At 42.6% G+C, this 16,985-nt stretch overlaps 1 protein-coding gene across 1 annotated transcript in view; it reads right to left on the bottom strand.

The window, feature by feature from the left end:
- Nucleotides 1-16,507, bottom strand: part of LOC115477383 (prostaglandin F synthase 1-like) — an 87,510-nt gene extending 71,003 nt beyond the window's left edge. The window contains exons 1-2 of the mRNA XM_030214224.1: nt 15,699-16,507; nt 83-133 (exon numbers count right to left, since the gene is read on the bottom strand). Coding sequence (XP_030070084.1) covers nt 83-133; nt 15,699-15,785 — 138 coding nt within the window. The 5' untranslated portion in view covers nt 15,786-16,507. The remainder of the gene's footprint in view (nt 1-82; nt 134-15,698) is intronic.
- Nucleotides 16,508-16,985: the final 478 nt, after the last annotated feature.

Below are 16,985 nucleotides of genomic sequence, written 5' to 3'. Positions count from 1 at the left end.
TTTAAGCAAGCCAGAGCCTCTCCAACCCGTTTAAATTGCTCTGAATATTGGCCCCAAAAAGGTTAGAAAATTAAATGCATACCTTTCTTGTGCCGACTCCTTTTTCTTTCACATCTTCAGTTGTCTTTGGAAGCTGTCATTAATATAAAAAAAACAAGGAGGTCACCAGTCTTCTGAGATGGAATTCTATACTAGCTAGTCAATATGTGAACCGTTCCAGCAATACCGTAGGGCCTATGTATAGAAATGTTTTATTTATACATTCACAGGGATGGAGACCTTCCATAACAGTTCATCTAATTGAGACAAAAATCTTTTTCTATCCTCATGAAATTCTAATCCTACCTCTCTTACTAATTTTGACTCATTTTTGACCTGAGGAAGAGGCATTGCCTTTGAAGCGAATCAAAAAATGTATTGTTAAGTCTAATAAAAAGGTATTATCTTATCTCCTTTTGTTGTTTGTTTTGTTTCTATTTATTAACTTTGATGAAGTGATGTCACTTTTATTACCTCCCATCAGTTTATGCATCTGAAATTAGCTAGTTACATTGCTTCATTCACCTGTGTTAGATGCTATTTTTCAGTCTCCTACTGCTAAAATCAGTTTCCAGGCATTACTTCTAGAAGGGCTGCGTATAAATATTTCTGAGGTGCCAAAAGCAAATTATTTTTGGCTGAAAACTGAGATATATTCTTAAAGATAATTTAGACAATTCAGAAAAAATAACATATTGTGTTTCCACAGAAACTCAACACAGGGGAAATAATAAATATCTCCCCTATCTTGAGAAACTCTTTGGTTTCTCCCATAAACTCCATATACTACCTCAGTGTCATCCTGGACTCCCAACTGTCTTTTGACCCGCGTATCTCATCCGTCATTCATTCTTGTTTTTTACTCCCTCCATCTTATCCAGTCTCTCCATAGTTAAATTGATGATTCTGCCTGTCCTTACACAGTAACATAGTAAATGACGGCAGATAAAGACCTGAACGGTCCCATCCAGTCTGCCCAACAAGATAAACTCATTTTACATGGTATGCGATACTTTATATGTATACCTGAGTTTGATTTGTCCTTGCCATTCTCAGGGCACAGACCATAGAAATCTGCCCGGCACTGTTCTTGTACTAAAAGTTCTGAAGCTAACGTTGAAGCCCCTTAAATTTACATACCAGCCCGTCCATATCTATTCAGTTATGATCAGGGCTTAGACCGTAGAAGTCTGCCCAGCACTGGTTTTGCTTCCCAATTGCCGGCGTTGTCACCCAATCTCTGCTAAGATTCGGTAGATAGATCCCTTCCTTCTAAATAGGATTCCTTTGTGTTTATCCCACACACGTTTGAATTCCTTTACTGTTTTCATCTCCACCACCTCCCGTGGGAGGGCATTCCGTGTATCTACCACCCTCTCCGTGAAAAAATACTTCCTGACATTACTCCTGAGTCTGCCCCCCTTCAACCTCAATTCATGTCCTCTAATTCTACCACCTTCCCGTCTCTAGAAAAGGTTTGTTTGTGGATTAATACCTTTCAAATATTTGAATGTCTGTATCAGGGGCGTAGCCAGCCTTCCGTGGGCGAGGGGTCCGAGCCCGGGGGGAGGGGGCACATTTTAGCCCTCCCCCCGGCGCCGCCCCCCCACCGCCGACATTGCCGCCCCCCCTCCCGCCGCGAACCCGCCGCCGCTGCATCCTACCTTTACTTTTGCTGGCGGGGGATCCCACTCCCCGCCAGCCGACGTCTTCTTCTTAGTCGCTTCCCGCTCTTCAATTTGTTTGCTGACGTCCTGCACTGTTCTCTGAGTCTGACGTCCTGCACGTATAATTACGTGCAGGACGTCAGCAAACAAATTGAAGTGCAGGAAGGACTGAGAAGACGTCGGCTGGCGGGGAGTGGGATCCCCCGCCAGCAAAAGTAAAGGTAGGCGGCGGCGGGTTCGCCGGGAGGGGGGTCCTGGGGTGAATCTGCGGGGGCCCCGGCCCCCTCAGGCCCCACGTAGCTACGCCACTGGTCTGTATCATGTCACCCCTATTTCTCCTTTCCTCCAAGGTATACATGTTCAGGTCAGCAAGTCTCTCCTTGTACGGTTTGCAACCATTTTTGTAGCTTTTCTTTGCACTGCTTCCAGTCTTTTTACATTTTTAGCAAGATATGGCCTCTAAAACTGAACACAATACTCCAAGTGACTTATAGAGGGGCATCAACAACTCCTGCTAGTTATACTCCCCTCTATGCAGCCTAGCATCATTCTGGCCACAGCCGATGCCTTGTCACATTGTTTCTTCACCTTCATATCCTCTGACACCACCACCCCAAGGTCTCTCTCCTGATTCGAGCTTACTAATCTCTCCCCTCCTATCCGGTATCTCTCTTTTGAGTTTCTGCACCCCAAGTGCATCACCCTCTCCTTTATTCTCTTGTTGTTACCCGCCTTGACTATTGTAACTCTGTGTATTCTGGTCTTCCAACTAACTGTGTGAAGTGTCTCAAGACCATATAAAACATGACTATTAGGCTTCTTACTTGCACACATTGATGCGATCACGTTACTGTATTCCTTATACGACATCATGGCTCCCAATTTCATTTCTTATTCATCACAAGATCCATACATTTGCGCATAAGGTTCTATATCTCGGGATCCCATTATATCTTTCCTCTCTTCTTGCTGCCTATACTTGTTTGGAAAACCATATTAGCTTCCTTTTTTTTTGCTTTTTAAAATAGCTGCTGACCCCACGTAAAGGTCAGTAGCTATTTTAATAGGTCCTTTTTTTATTTGGGGCAGCTGCATAATTGGGACAAAGTACTGTGGTCCCGATGTGTCCCAATTAACCTCACCTTTGGTCAGCCTTAGTTTCTTGAACCCATCCAGGACTCTCCACCTCTCCCTCAAGGGTCCCAGCGGGGGTTGAGGCAACCAAAGACTCGTGTTTTACCAAACCACATTTATAAACTCTAAGCTCCTCCCCTACTGTTATTCAACAACCAGAAACATTTTCCTCAGCACTTTTCCATAAACTCTCCCCTTGGGGCTGGCTTCACCTTCTCCATTACCAACCAATTCCCTCCCCCCCAGTAACTCTAGGGAAGGGCTACCACCGTGTGGTCAAATTAGGGCACACACCTTGAGTAGCATAAGTGAGAAGGAAAGGGAACATTGAGTAGACTGAACTGCAATCAATATGGTACACAAACACATTTATCGATTAGATACAGTGGTGGAAATAAGTATTTGATCCCTTGCTGATTTTGTAAGTTTGCCCACTGACAAAGACATGAGCAGCCCATAATTGAAGGGTAGGTTATTGGTAACAGTGAGAGATAGCACATCACAAATTAAATCCGGAAAATCACATTGTGGAAAGTATATGAATTTATTTGCATTCTGCAGAGGGAAATAAGTATTTGATCCCCCACCAACCAGTAAGAGATCTGGCCCCTACAGACCAGGTAGATGCTCCAAATCAACTCGTTACCTGCATGACAGACAGCTGTCGGCAATGGTCACCTGTATGAAAGACACCTGTCCACAGACTCAGTGAATCAGTCAGACTCTAACCTCTACAAGATGGCCAAGAGCAAGGAGCTGTCTAAGGATGTCAGGGACAAGATCATACACCTGCACAAGGCTGGAATGGGCTACAAAACCATCAGTAAGACGCTGGGCGAGAAGGAGACAACTGTTGGTGCCATAGTAAGAAAATGGAAGAAGTACAAAATGACTGTCAATCGACAAAGATCTGGGGCTCCACGCAAAATCTCACCTCGTGGGGTATCCTTGATCATGAGGAAGGTTAGAAATCAGCCTACAACTACAAGGGGGGAACTTGTCAATGATCTCAAGGCAGCTGGGACCACTGTCACCACGAAAACCATTGGTAACACATTACGACATAACAGATTGCAATCCTGCAGTGCCCGCAAGGTCCCCCTGCTCCGGAAGGCACATGTGACGGCCCGTCTGAAGTTTGCCAGTGAACACCTGGATGATGCCGAGAGTGATTGGGAGAAGGTGCTGTGGTCAGATGAGACAAAAATTGAGCTCTTTGGCATGAACTCAACTCGCCGTGTTTGGAGGAAGAGAAATGCTGCCTATGACCCAAAGAACACCGTCCCCACTGTCAAGCATGGAGGTGGAAATGTTATGTTTTGGGGGTGTTTCTCTGCTAAGGGCACAGGACTACTTGACCGCATCAATGGGAGAATGGATGGGGCCATGTACCGTACAATTCTGAGTGACAACCTCCTTCCCTCCGCCAGGGCCTTAAAAATGGGTCGTGGCTGGGTCTTCCAGCACGACAATGACCCAAAACATACAGCCAAGGCAACAAAGGAGTGGCTCAGGAAGAAGCACATTAGGGTCATGGAGTGGCCTAGCCAGTCACCAGACCTTAATCCCATTGAAAACTTATGGAGGGAGCTGAAGCTGCGAGTTGCCAAGCGACAGCCCAGAACTCTTAATGATTTAGAGATGATCTGCAAAGAGGAGTGGACCAAAATTCCTCCTGACATGTGTGCAAACCTCATCATCAACTACAGAAGACGTCTGACCGCTGTGCTTGCCAACAAGGGTTTTGCCACCAAGTATTAGGTCTTGTTTGCCAGAGGGATTAAATACTTATTTCCCTCTGCAGAATGCAAATAAATTCATATACTTTCCACAATGTGATTTTCCGGATTTAATTTGTGATGTGCTATCTCTCACTGTTACCAATAACCTACCCTTCAATTATGGGCTGCTCATGTCTTTGTCAGTGGGCAAACTTACAAAATCAGCAAGGGATCAAATACTTATTTCCACCACTGTAGATATATGCTCTCCCTACCCATCTTCAAATCCTTACTCAAAGCCCATCTCTTCAATGTTGCTTTCGGCACCTAACCTTTATACCTTTCAGGAAATCTAGACTGCCCCAATCTGACGACCCCTACTTGACTGTTTGTACATTTGTCCTTTAGATTGTAAGCTCTTTGAGCAGGGACTGTCCTTCTATGTTAAATTGTACAGCGCTGCGTAACCCTAGTAGCGCTTTACAAATGTCAAATAGTAGTAGTAGTAGGTATCATATATAGAATTTGGGGGTTTGCATCTACGTGGACTACAGAAAGTAGCCCCTTAAATATCAAAAATCTCATTGTCTACTACAGTATCATTTTAGCGGCACAGGAAAACTACATCTATCTTCCACCCTTTTGACCCATGTACATGCCTGTTGAACTTGGCACAGTTGAGCTCATTTGCTTTGAACTTCTTCATAGGTGGTAAAATAGAAACACACGAAGCACAACCTTCACAAGGGTTCTCCCCAGCCCTGCCAAGACGTCAGTACCTTCACCATCCTATAGAGATAATTCCAAGACACCAAATTTCTCTCCTCCTTTTCTTCTCTCCCCCCTTCTTTCTCATTTCCCTCCTGTCTCTTCCCGCTCAAATTTGTAGTTCCTTTCCACACTTTATTATTAGCACTTATTGTAAACCACCTTGATCGTGCGCTCAAGAAATAAACTTAAAATTTAGTGCAAAGGTCGTCTTTATTAATAAAGTCTGCATTATGTCAACAAAGAAACATCCCTTCCTGTGACTGTTTGCTTCATGTTTTAGTAGAAAATGGCAACGTTTGTTAGTGGGGATCTTTTACTAAAGGGTTGCTGCGTGGCAACCCGGAACTACCGCCGGCCCAACGCAGGTGCCGGCGGTTGTTCTGCCTCCAGCTCACGCCATTTCTGGCTCTGCAGAAAATCATGTCTGATTCTCTAGCACAGGGGTTGCCCAGTGGTACTCGGGCAGTCTTACATGCTGCCCGGTTACCGCCAGGTTAGCGCGGAAGCCCTTACCCTCAATGGGTAGAGGTAAGTGCCCCCCCTCTCAAAATGGCCACACGGCAAGTGTGAACTTACTGCACAGTCATTTCTTTTTTTGGGGGGGCCTTTTTACCTGCTGTGGTAAAAAGGGCCTCGGCCTGCAGCAAAAACAGCCACCACCGTTAGCGCAGGGCCCCTTTTACTGCAGCTCGGTAAAAGGGCCCCTAAGAAAGGACTGCTTTTCCATTCTGAATATTAGAGTCTGCTTTTGGAATACAGCGAGTTGAAAAACATCAGTTTCATGTTGCATTCCGTGTTACATTCTAACACGTTTGAACATGTCAAATAACATTCTTTCCACAGCCATATAAGTAGCCTTCAAACACTGTTTACTTTAAGCAGCATGTTGAAAGCATTTGCTCAAGAATTTCTTCCTCGCATAACCTTTAGCTGGTTAAAAAGAGGCAGGGCGGGGAGCATTCCCAGGGCGAGGTCCAAATTGGACTGGTCAATGCTGATATTCAGTGTTGGCTTGCTGAAGCTGCCCAGATAACTCTTATCTGCCAAGTAGCAGTTCGAAAGTTAACCAGATAAATTGCTCATTTTGTAGGTATGTAAAGGAAAGTTGAGCTCAATGAACCTTATATTTATTTTTTAACATTACCATTTATATAGGTATGTGATTCTTGCATTACAGATCTTCACAATAGAACAAAATAGAGTTGATTAGCTATGTCATAAGAGCTACCTGAAGAGCAACATTAGAAATAGTGGGAGAGGGAGACATTTTTGTATTATGAATATAGAAATTTGGGGCTCTTTTACTAAGGCACGGTAGGCTTAATGTGGGCCTATACCGTGTGCTAAAAGACCACGACCGTGGGACGCACCAAGGCCTCCTGCGGTAGTTCTCTGCTTAGCACATGCTAATCCCACACTGAAAAACATATTTTATTTTACAGCCTGGGAGGTGTGTCCATGAGCGGAGAGTAAGGGCCCCTTTTACTAAGCCACGTAGGCACCTACGTGTGCCCAACGCGCACCAAAATGGACTTACCGCCCGACTACTGCATGGCTCTTGTGGTAATTTCAGTTTTGGCGCATGTCCGCTACACGCATTTGTTTTCGGAAGCGCACCAAGTGGCATCTGATGTGCATAGGTCCTTACCGCCCAAATGCTTTACCGTTAAGTCTATGGCTAGCGGTACGGTCAGAGACCCAAAAAGGCCTTTTTTACAGGCGCACTGAAAAATGATTCTGCGCGTGCCCAAAACCCGCGCCTACGCTACCGCAAGCCACTCTTCAGCGCGCCTTTATAAAGGGACCCCTCAGTGTGCCTGTGCTATTCAGGTAGTGCGGGCATATTACCACATGCTACCTGGTTAGTGTGGGAGTAGTGCAGAAGCCCTTACCACATCCTAAATAGGTGGCAATAAGGGTTCCCATGCTAATCATAGGAGCCAACTTTTCAAAATTATTGGGGGTGCTAAGCCCAATGGAAATGACCCCTCCCTGGACACATACAAGGAATTTTCTCAATATTGGGGGTGCTCAAGCACCCACAGCACCCACAGAGTCGGCTCCAATGATGATAATGGCCACAAGCTAATGGAGAAATTAGCAAGTGGCCATTACAAAAAATACAGTAAGGCAGCTATTTTACTGTGTGAAATTCAAGCTCCTCTTATTGACTTATAAGTGCATTCACTCTGCAGCCCCTCACTACCTCTCCACCCTCATCTCTCCCTACACTCCTTCCCAGGAACTCCGTTCACTAGGCAAATCTCTCCTAATTGCACCCTTCTCCTCCATCACTAACTCCAGACTCCGATCCTTTTATCTCTCCGCACCTTATGCCTGGAATAGGCTTCCCGAGCCGTTACGTCCAGCTCCATCCCTGGCCGCCTTCAAATCCGGGCTAAAGGCCTACCTGTTTGATGCTGCTTTTGACTCCTAACTTGTCACTTGCTCGTAACCTTTATCTTGTCTTCCTCTCTTTAATAGTCCCTTTCCCTATGTGTCCTTCTGTCTGTCCTATCCTTATCCTTATTGGTCCTGTCTGTCTGTCCTGATTTAGATTGTAAGCTCTTTTGAGCAGGGACTGTCTTTTCTTCATGTTCAATTGTGAAGCGCTGCGTACGACTGGTAGCGCTATAGAAATGATTTATAGTAATAGTAGTAGTAGTGAAATGTGAAATAGAAATATATATTGTGATGAAAGTGAAAAATGGCGAAAAACCCAGGGCTTTTTTTGAGGGGGTACTGAGTACCAGCACCTTTTCCATTGTCTGCTAAAATTGACCCATGGACCCCCAGTTTTAATGAAAAAGCTCAGGCTCTACACACCAATTCTACCTTGCCATAGATTCTGTGACTGGTTGCATGGGTCCTGGCTATTGTGGAGTGGGTCCCTTAGTAATCACCCCACCCCTGAAGGGGGTAGAATTTGAGTACCAGCACCTTTTTTGCTAAAAAAAAAAAAAAACGCACTGGAAAAGCCAAATCAAATAATACACCCTTAAGTGAACGTAGAAACAAAGGTGAAAAAGACTTGTGGCTTACTAACCAAGCAGTACTAACTACTTGAGTAGTTGTTCACAATGCAGTAATTCATCACAATGAAAATCCACTTTTACAAGAGATAAGAATAAAAATAAACAAGAAACTGAATGTTAAACCATCCATCAAAAGTGCCCTTGGTTGAACTCCAACCAATAAAAGTGCATATTATTATCTAAAGGTTTGTGCAGTTAAGACTATGTATAAACAAGAAGAATTTATGTAATTGTGATGTGTGGAAACAAAGAAATATTTCTCACAATGTACTTGAAAAGACAATCTTAATCCACGTGGAGGGGCATAATTGAACGAAAACGTCTATCTCCATGGGCGTTTATCTCCGAGAACGGGTCCGTGAAGGGGCGGACCGAACCGTATTTTCAAAAAAAAATAGACGTCCATGTTTTATTCGACAATTTGTGAGCTGGGCGTTTTTGTTTTTCAGTGATAATGGAAAATGAAAGCGCCCAGCTCAAAAACGAATAAATCCAAGGCATTTGTTCGTGAGAGGGGCCAGGATTCGTAGTGCACTGGTCCCCCTCACATGCCAGGACACCAACCGGGCACCCTAGGGGGCACTTTTACAAAAACAAAAAAAAAGGTAAAAGAGCTCCCAGGTGCATAGCACCCTTCCCTTGTGTGTTGAGCCCCCCAAATCCCCCTCAAAACCCACTGCCCACAAGTCTACACCATTACTATAGCCCTAAGGGGTGAAGGGGGGCACCTACATGTGGGTACAGTGGGTTTGGGGGGGTTGGACAAGTAAGCATTAAGCAGCACAATTGTAACAGGTAGGGGGGGATGGGCCTGGGTCCACCTGCCTGAAGTCCACTGCACCCCCTAACAACTGCTCCAGGGACCTGCATACTGCTGCCAGGGAGGTGGGTATGACATTTGAGGGTGAAAATAAAAAGTTGTGAAACATCATGTTTTGTGGTGGGAGGGTGTTAGTGACCACTGGGGGAGTCAGGGGAGGTCATCCCCGATTCCCTCTGGTGGTCATCTGGTCATTTAGGGCACTTTTGGGGGCCTTATTCGTGAAAAAACAGGGTCCAGGAAAAGTGCCCTAAATTCTAGCTACAAACGTATACTTTTTTTCCATTATCGGCGAAAGGCGCCCATCTCTCCTCGGCCGATAACCACGCCCCAGTTCCACCTTCGCCACGCCTCCGACACGCCCCCGTCAACTTTGTACGCTTCCGCAATGGAGTGCAGTTGAAAACGTCCAAAATCGGCTTTCCATTATACTGATTTATTCGTTTTTGTGAGATAAACGTCTATCTCCCGATTTGGGTCGAAATCTAGGTGTTTTTCTCTTTCAATTATAAGGTGGATAATATCTGAAAATTCAAAAGCATCATAAAAAAACAGCCAAAAGAAAAATGAAGAAATATGAATTAAATGATACTGTTCTTGCACCGAAAAGAATGACATCACTGTAGACTGGTGACCAGGGCATTAAAAAACACAATGCTGGCATCACACTGCTTGTACTAAAATTTGAGTACTGTTTTGCATCATAAAAGAACCCTGGCCACACACAAAAATATATAGAACTGATAAATTAGATGATACTGTTCTTACCCTGAAAAAAATGATGTCACTATGGACTGGCAACCAAGGCATAAAAAATAGTGCTGGCATTGCAATGCTTATGTTGAAAATTGAGTGCAGTTTTAAATTCTCGGTGGTATATAAAGATGAGACTATTCAAATAAGATGAACATCATAAATGAAAAAAATGGTAATTATAATAATTAAAAAAAAACAACCCAGCACCTCCGCATTGAAGTGGTGACCGGTACAAATAGAATAGCGCTAGAAACGCTCCGTGATAAATGGAAACAGTCCATAAGGATGAAAGTATTTATGACTGAAAGTATTGATCCGAGGTACACAATCAAATCTAGATCATATATAAGTAAGGGAGTCTTTTACAAAGGCGCTCTAGCGGTTTTAGAGTCTGCTAATTATTTACTAATGTGTGCTGAAAAATGTCCTGCAGTAGCGTAGATGCGTGTTTTGGGTGCATGCATAATGATTTTTCAGCGCACCTACAAAAAATGCTTTTTAAAAATGTTTGCTGAAAATGGAAGCGTGGTAAAATGAAAATTGCCATGCATCCATTTTGAGTCTGAGACCTTACCGCAAGCCATTGACCTAACAGTAAGGTTCTACGGGGTAACCGGGCGATAATGGTCTATGCGCATCAAATGCCACTTGACATGTGTAGCTGCCGCACGTCAGAAAATAAAAAATAATTTTCGGATGTGCGTAGCGGACGTGTGTCAAAATTGAAATTACTGCAAGGGCCACATGGTAATTGGGCAGTATCTCCAATTTTGCACGCGTCGGGCGTGCATAGGCGCTTACGCAGCTTGGTAAAAGGGCCCCTAAGTGTTTTAATGAATATATCTAAAACCAAAAATAATTCCTAGTGTGCACCTCTTTTTAAACCGTAATCCCAAACGTGACATAAGAAGTGACGTGTGCAGATAGCTCATTGAAAATGTATGAGATATAGAAAAGTGATCATTATGATACATAGAGATGAAACAAACTGAAGTTACCTTTTCTTGGCATCCTGCTCCGCACTAGGAATTGTTTTTGTCTTTAGGCAAGATGATGATTTATGGTTTATTCATTAACAGATTCTTTTACAAAGCCACGCTTTGTACAAATCAAGTACAAATCAAGTACAAATCAAGGTAAGGTATACACATGAGTTTATCTTGTTGGGCAGACTGGATGGACCATGCAGGTCTTTTTCTGCCATCATCTACTATGTTACTATTATTACATTCTCCTCTAGCACCCAACCTTCCCAATTTATCCCCCCCCCCCCCTCCTGTGAGCCCCCCTCCCTCCCTATCCCCTTATAATGACATGGAGTTCAAAATTAAGCTGCGAGCTCTTCCTGACAGTGACTGGATATATGGTTCCCACACCTCCAAAAACTCTTTTTTACGTTTAGGTGTTTTCTTAGCTCCTCTGGCTTCCAACATCAGCAGGCTATGGAATGCATTCCTCCATGAATTTTCAGATATTATGTGGATTAAGATTGTCTTTTCAAGTGCATTGTGAGAGATATTTCTTTACGTTTCTACACATCACAATTACATAAATTCTTCATGTTTATACATAGTCTTAACTACACAAAGCTTTTTTTGTCCAGCGATCAAGTTATCTCTTTAGACAATAATATGCACTTTTATTGGTTGGAGTTCAACCGAGGGCACTTTTGATGGATGGTTTAACATTCAGTTTCTTGTTTATTTTTATTCTTATCTCTTGTAAAAGTGGATTTTCATTGTGATGAATTACTGCATTGTGAACAACTACTCAAGTAGTTAGTACTGCTTGGTTAGTAAGCCAGAAGTCTTTTTCACCTTTGTTTCTACGTTCACTTAAGGGTGTATTATTTGATTTGGCTTTTCACCATGTTTTCACTTTCATCACAATATATACTTCTATTTCACATTTCACACAGTATGCAATTCACATTCACTGCATAATTCATCATATCACGTTAGTTAGTGTCTTGCATATATGAATACCACAACACTTTAGGGCAAAGAATTGTTTTCATTTGTTTTTGATTGGGTTATTTATACATGGAAATCACATTATATTGGATTTAAATATTAGTTGCTTTGGTCAAAGTACAGTTTTTTGTTCATATATAAATCCTATTTTATTCTATATTTAGGGTGCCACTTACAAGGGCGTGCTAGCTTTCTTTAGCACACACTAAAAATTAGTGTGCACGGCGCCCAGAGGAATACTGTGGGCACCTACACAGTTAACGCAAGCTAATCTTTAGTGTGCGCTAATGCTAGAGGCACACATAGGATATGAGGGTGTCTCTAGCATTAACGCACGCTAATTTTTAGGGTATGCTAAAAACGCTAGCACACTTTAGTAAACAGGGTCCTTAGTTTTTCTAACTATATAATATATTATTTATTTGGGTTTTTTTTTGTTTATATTTTAGAATTGACCCCTGAGGCAGGCGTTAGTTTACACTGAAACACGGCCCGTGTCAGGTCACTAATAAGTGTACTTGTTCCATTCTTGAGATCCCTTTGTGCTTCTTTTTGGACTACTTTTGCTGTGTACTGTGACCCTCTCTGTTGCATGTTGCTGTATGTTATAAAAGGAAATATTTAAATAAAAATAAAGAAAAAAAAAATAGTATAGAAGTTGAATCCAAAATATCAGTTTACTAGCCTGTCCTAATACCTGAAATAGAACCACACATAAATCATAGCTAATCAAAGTTAATTTTGCACTGTGGTGCAAGATCTATAATGCAATTGTCTAACATGTGGAGATACGAAACAGACATTACAAATTCTTAAAAGATATTAAGGAACATAACTACTTTTGAAATAGAATAGAGTGGCCTAGTGGTAGCTGCACTGGTCTTGACATCCAGAGGTGGCTCGTTGAAATCCCAGTGCTGCTTCTTCTGATCCTAGGCAAGTCACTTAACCTTTCTTTGTCTCAAGTACAAACGTAAGAGGTTGTGTGCTAGCATTTTCAGCTAAGATGCCTATAGTGGGGGTCTCAGCATTTAGTACCAGCTGTTTTTTTAGTGCACCTTAGTAAAAGACCCTCTTAGATTATAAGCTCTCCAGGGATAGGGAAATACCCAGGGCCCCTTTTACTAAGCCACATTGGCGCCTACGTGCACCAAAATGGAGTTACTGCTCGACTACCGCATGGCTCTTGTGGTAATTTCATTTTTGGCACGCGTCTGATATGCATGTCTGAAAAATATATTTTCTTTTCTGGCACGCGTAGCAGACGGGCGCCAAGTGGCACCTGATGCACGTAGGTCATTACCGCCAGGTCTATAGCTGGCGGTAAGGTCTCAGACCCAAAATGGACGTGCGGCAATTTTGATTTTGCCGCACATTCATTTTCAGCAAAATAAAAAAAGGCCTTTGTTTACAGGTGCACTGAAAAATGATTTTGTGCGCCCCCAAAACCCGCACCTACACTACCACAGGCCATTTTTCAGCAAGCCTTTGTGAAAGGACCCCCCAGTGTACCTCAACGAAACTCACCTTGAGCTACTACTGAAAAGGTGTGAGCAAAAGCCAACTAAATAAATGAAATGAAGTTTCAAACTTAATAGCAACATCAAGAAATACTTTTTCACTGACAAGAGTGATGAATGCCCGGAATGCTCTTCGTTGGGAAGTGGTAGGGTCAAAAACAAAAACAATATTCAAAAAGTCATGGGAGAAACACAGAGGTTCCTTGTATGGCATGGGGATAGAGTTAAAGTGTAGAGCATTTCCACTCACAGTAAAACTTAAAATAAGTTTCACACTTTGAAGAAGAAAAGAGTCGGGTAGACTGCACCAGTTGCCAGCTACAACCTTGAAGATAAAGGGGGAGTAAACCACACCTGGTCACCTCTCTGGGAAGACTTGATGGGCCACTGGTCTTTATCTGCCATCATTTACTATAATAATAACAAAACTCAGGGTATCAAATAATATAATTTTTTATTTTTGTTATATTTGTACCCCGCGCTTTCCCACTCATGGCAGGCTCAATGCGGCTTACATATACAGGTACTTATTTGTACCTGGGGCAATGGAGGGTTAAGTGACTTGCCCAGAGTCACAAGGAGCTGCCTGTGCCTGAAGTGGGAATCGAACTCAGTTCCTCAGTTCCCCAGGACCAAAGTCCACCACCGGCCCTTGCAGATCACCAATGTGGCTGCGCAGGCTTCTGCTTCTGTGAGTCTGACGTCCTGCACGTACGTGCAGGACGTCAGACTCACAGAAACAGAAGCCTGCGCAGCCTTCTACATGGAATGTTGCTAGTGGAATAGCAACATTCCATGTAGAATCTCCAATAGTAGCAACATTCCATATAGAATCTCCAATAGTATCTATTTTATTTTTGTTACATTTGTACCCCGCACTTTCCCACTCATGGCAGGCTCAATGCGGCTTACATGGGGAAATGGAGGGTTAAGTGACTTGCCCAGAGTCACAAGGAGCTGCCTGTGCCGGGAATCAAACTCAGTTCCTCAGTTCCCCAGGACCATAACTTTCAAACTATCTAAATCAAGATAATACAAAATAGGTTTATTAACACACAAATAAAATGAAAGCAAATAATTTATAGAATTGCAGCCAATTACAAAAATTGAAGACAATCAAGTATATTTTCTTAATTTATACAATAATTTTGAAATACAAAATGCAATTATACTTTTTAGAGAATATCACAAACATTGAAAGTGGCTACAATACTAACTAAACATTACTAGCTCAACATTAGCGTATTAGACCCTAACTACACATTCAGTAAAGCAAAAACCCGTGCAGAGTCCTTTTCAATAACAATCATGAATAACTGGGAGCAGTAAGCACATTTACCAGGCATTCAGAAAGGTCCTTAATTAGTACATCATTGTCTGCTGTTCTCAGAAAGGTTGAAAAACAGCACCTTAATTTCCTCTCAGCTACTGATCTTTGCCAGATGTATGAAAGATATGCCACATCATGCGGGTAGCTTGCGTCAAAACAGCACTAATTGTGGGGGCACACCCAAGCACCCTGAGGTACTTTTGTGTTTGCCACGTGGCATTTCCCATGGCAGAAAATATTTTCCTATTTTCTAGTGCGGGGGCGCGAAGTAGGCATGCACGGCGGTAATTGGCCATCGCTGTGCGCCATCTGAATACCGCCTGGTCAGCACATGAGCCCTTACTGCCTTTTAGGTAGGTAGCGGTAAGGGCTGAGACAGTAAATTTGCGTGCATCGATATTTTTCTTTACGACTGCCATTTAAAATAATGGGAATTCCGGCTGCAGTAACAGTGGCCTTGGCGCATGGCAATTTCCACACAACCACTGGCCACTTTTTACCACAGCGTAGTAAAAGGACCGCTATATCAAAAATCAACATTGGATAAGAAATAACTGTGTGTAACTAAACCAAGTATTTATCAGCCTAGCAAAGATTGTGTAGATTAAAAATCTTCATAATACTATCCTTGATTCATAACAACTAATATTTATAGCTTAATGCTGGTAATTATTTTTTTTTCTTGTTAGGAACAAGGAACAATTTTTAAATGGGCTTTTACTAACATATAATGAGACAGTCTGGCATGTCTTTCATACATCAACAGTTAGATAAACTGTCTCTCATAGCCAATTATAAGGTTCATCTGATCAGCATTGAAGATCTATATTTATACATATCTAATTGTCTCATATATTTAAAAAATAAAATAAAATAATTACTTGACATTACTTGACAATAATTAGTTCTTCTGTAATAGCACATTTACTTACAACTTCTGGAGAAAATGTCCCTAGAGCAATAATTGGGATTTTATACCCATCGGTCAAGGTAATGCAGGAATCTTTACTGAGGGCCATTCTTCTTCTGCGTAGACCTGTGCTTAAGCAGTTCCTTCTTGAATCACAGCAGTTGTAAAATGAGACCCAGGAATGAAGAGGTGCATGATTTAAGAGCCGGATTATTCTGGTGCTAACTGGATTGTTATGCCCTGAGGGGAAAAAGCAGGCCTCATCATAACTATTGTGTGCCCTGGTCTCCCCTTACATCTCTTTTTTTCCAGAATGAGAGCTTTGTGGATTAAAGTCAGATTAAAAGCTGGGAGTCAAGGAAGAAAACTAAAGAAAACAGGAAAAATAGCTGATCTGCAGGCATTTTTAGGCGCTCAGACTTCATTTTCTGCAGTGAATGCTATGTGACAAATCTTCTTATCCCTTACGCTCTTTGCAGCAAGCGCCACTTTCTCTACAACCCCCTCAAGGCTTTGCCTAGAGATTTCTAGTGACTCTGCCTTTTCCGATTTGTGGCCTTTCCTCTGGAACTCTCTTCCCCTTGATATCAGACAGGAATCCACACTCCTTTTATTTTTAAAACGTTTATTCAATTTTTACAGTCTGACAGATTGAAAACTTCAAGCATATAACTCATTCTGTAACTTAAAAAAAATACAATAATCAAACTTGGCTTCTTCAATCCATATACAATGAGGTGTATCCTTTAGATCCCCTTATTCTCCTTCTGTTTTCTTGTTTCTCTCTTTATCTTCTCCTATTTTCAGTCTTTCTCCTCTTTCTTTTTATTATCTCTCATCGCTTTCTTTCATTTTCCTCTCTCTTCTTAAGATTTGGGGGGTCTTTTTAACTAAGCTGTGGTAAGCGCTAACATGTTCTTATACTGCAGGGTAAGAGGCACTACTGTGGGGTGAGTTCAGGCATCCCACGGTAGTTCTGTGTTCGGCACTTGCTACCTACACGCTAAAAATATGGAAAATATTTTTTAGCACTGGGGGCAGAGAGTATGTGTGCCCAGTGCTTAATGGTTAGCGCAGCTCTATCGCTGCTTAGCCCTGGACATGGGTCTGGGGGCAGAGAGCAGATGTGCCCAGTGGTACTTGGCTAGCACAGCTACATCAATGCATGTTGCCCAATTGGCGTGGGGTTACTGCGGGAGCCATTATCATCTAGTTCATAGGTGGCAGTTGAGAGCTCACGTGCGAAGTTAGCACATGACCATTATGGGGAAAATAGAAAACGCCTCCTCCCCTAGCCTAAATCATCCCT

This window comes from Microcaecilia unicolor, chromosome 9 (genome assembly GCF_901765095.1).
Source record: "Microcaecilia unicolor chromosome 9, aMicUni1.1, whole genome shotgun sequence".
NCBI lineage: Eukaryota > Metazoa > Chordata > Amphibia > Gymnophiona > Siphonopidae > Microcaecilia > Microcaecilia unicolor.
This window is presented reverse-complemented; position numbering and strand designations above follow the sequence as displayed.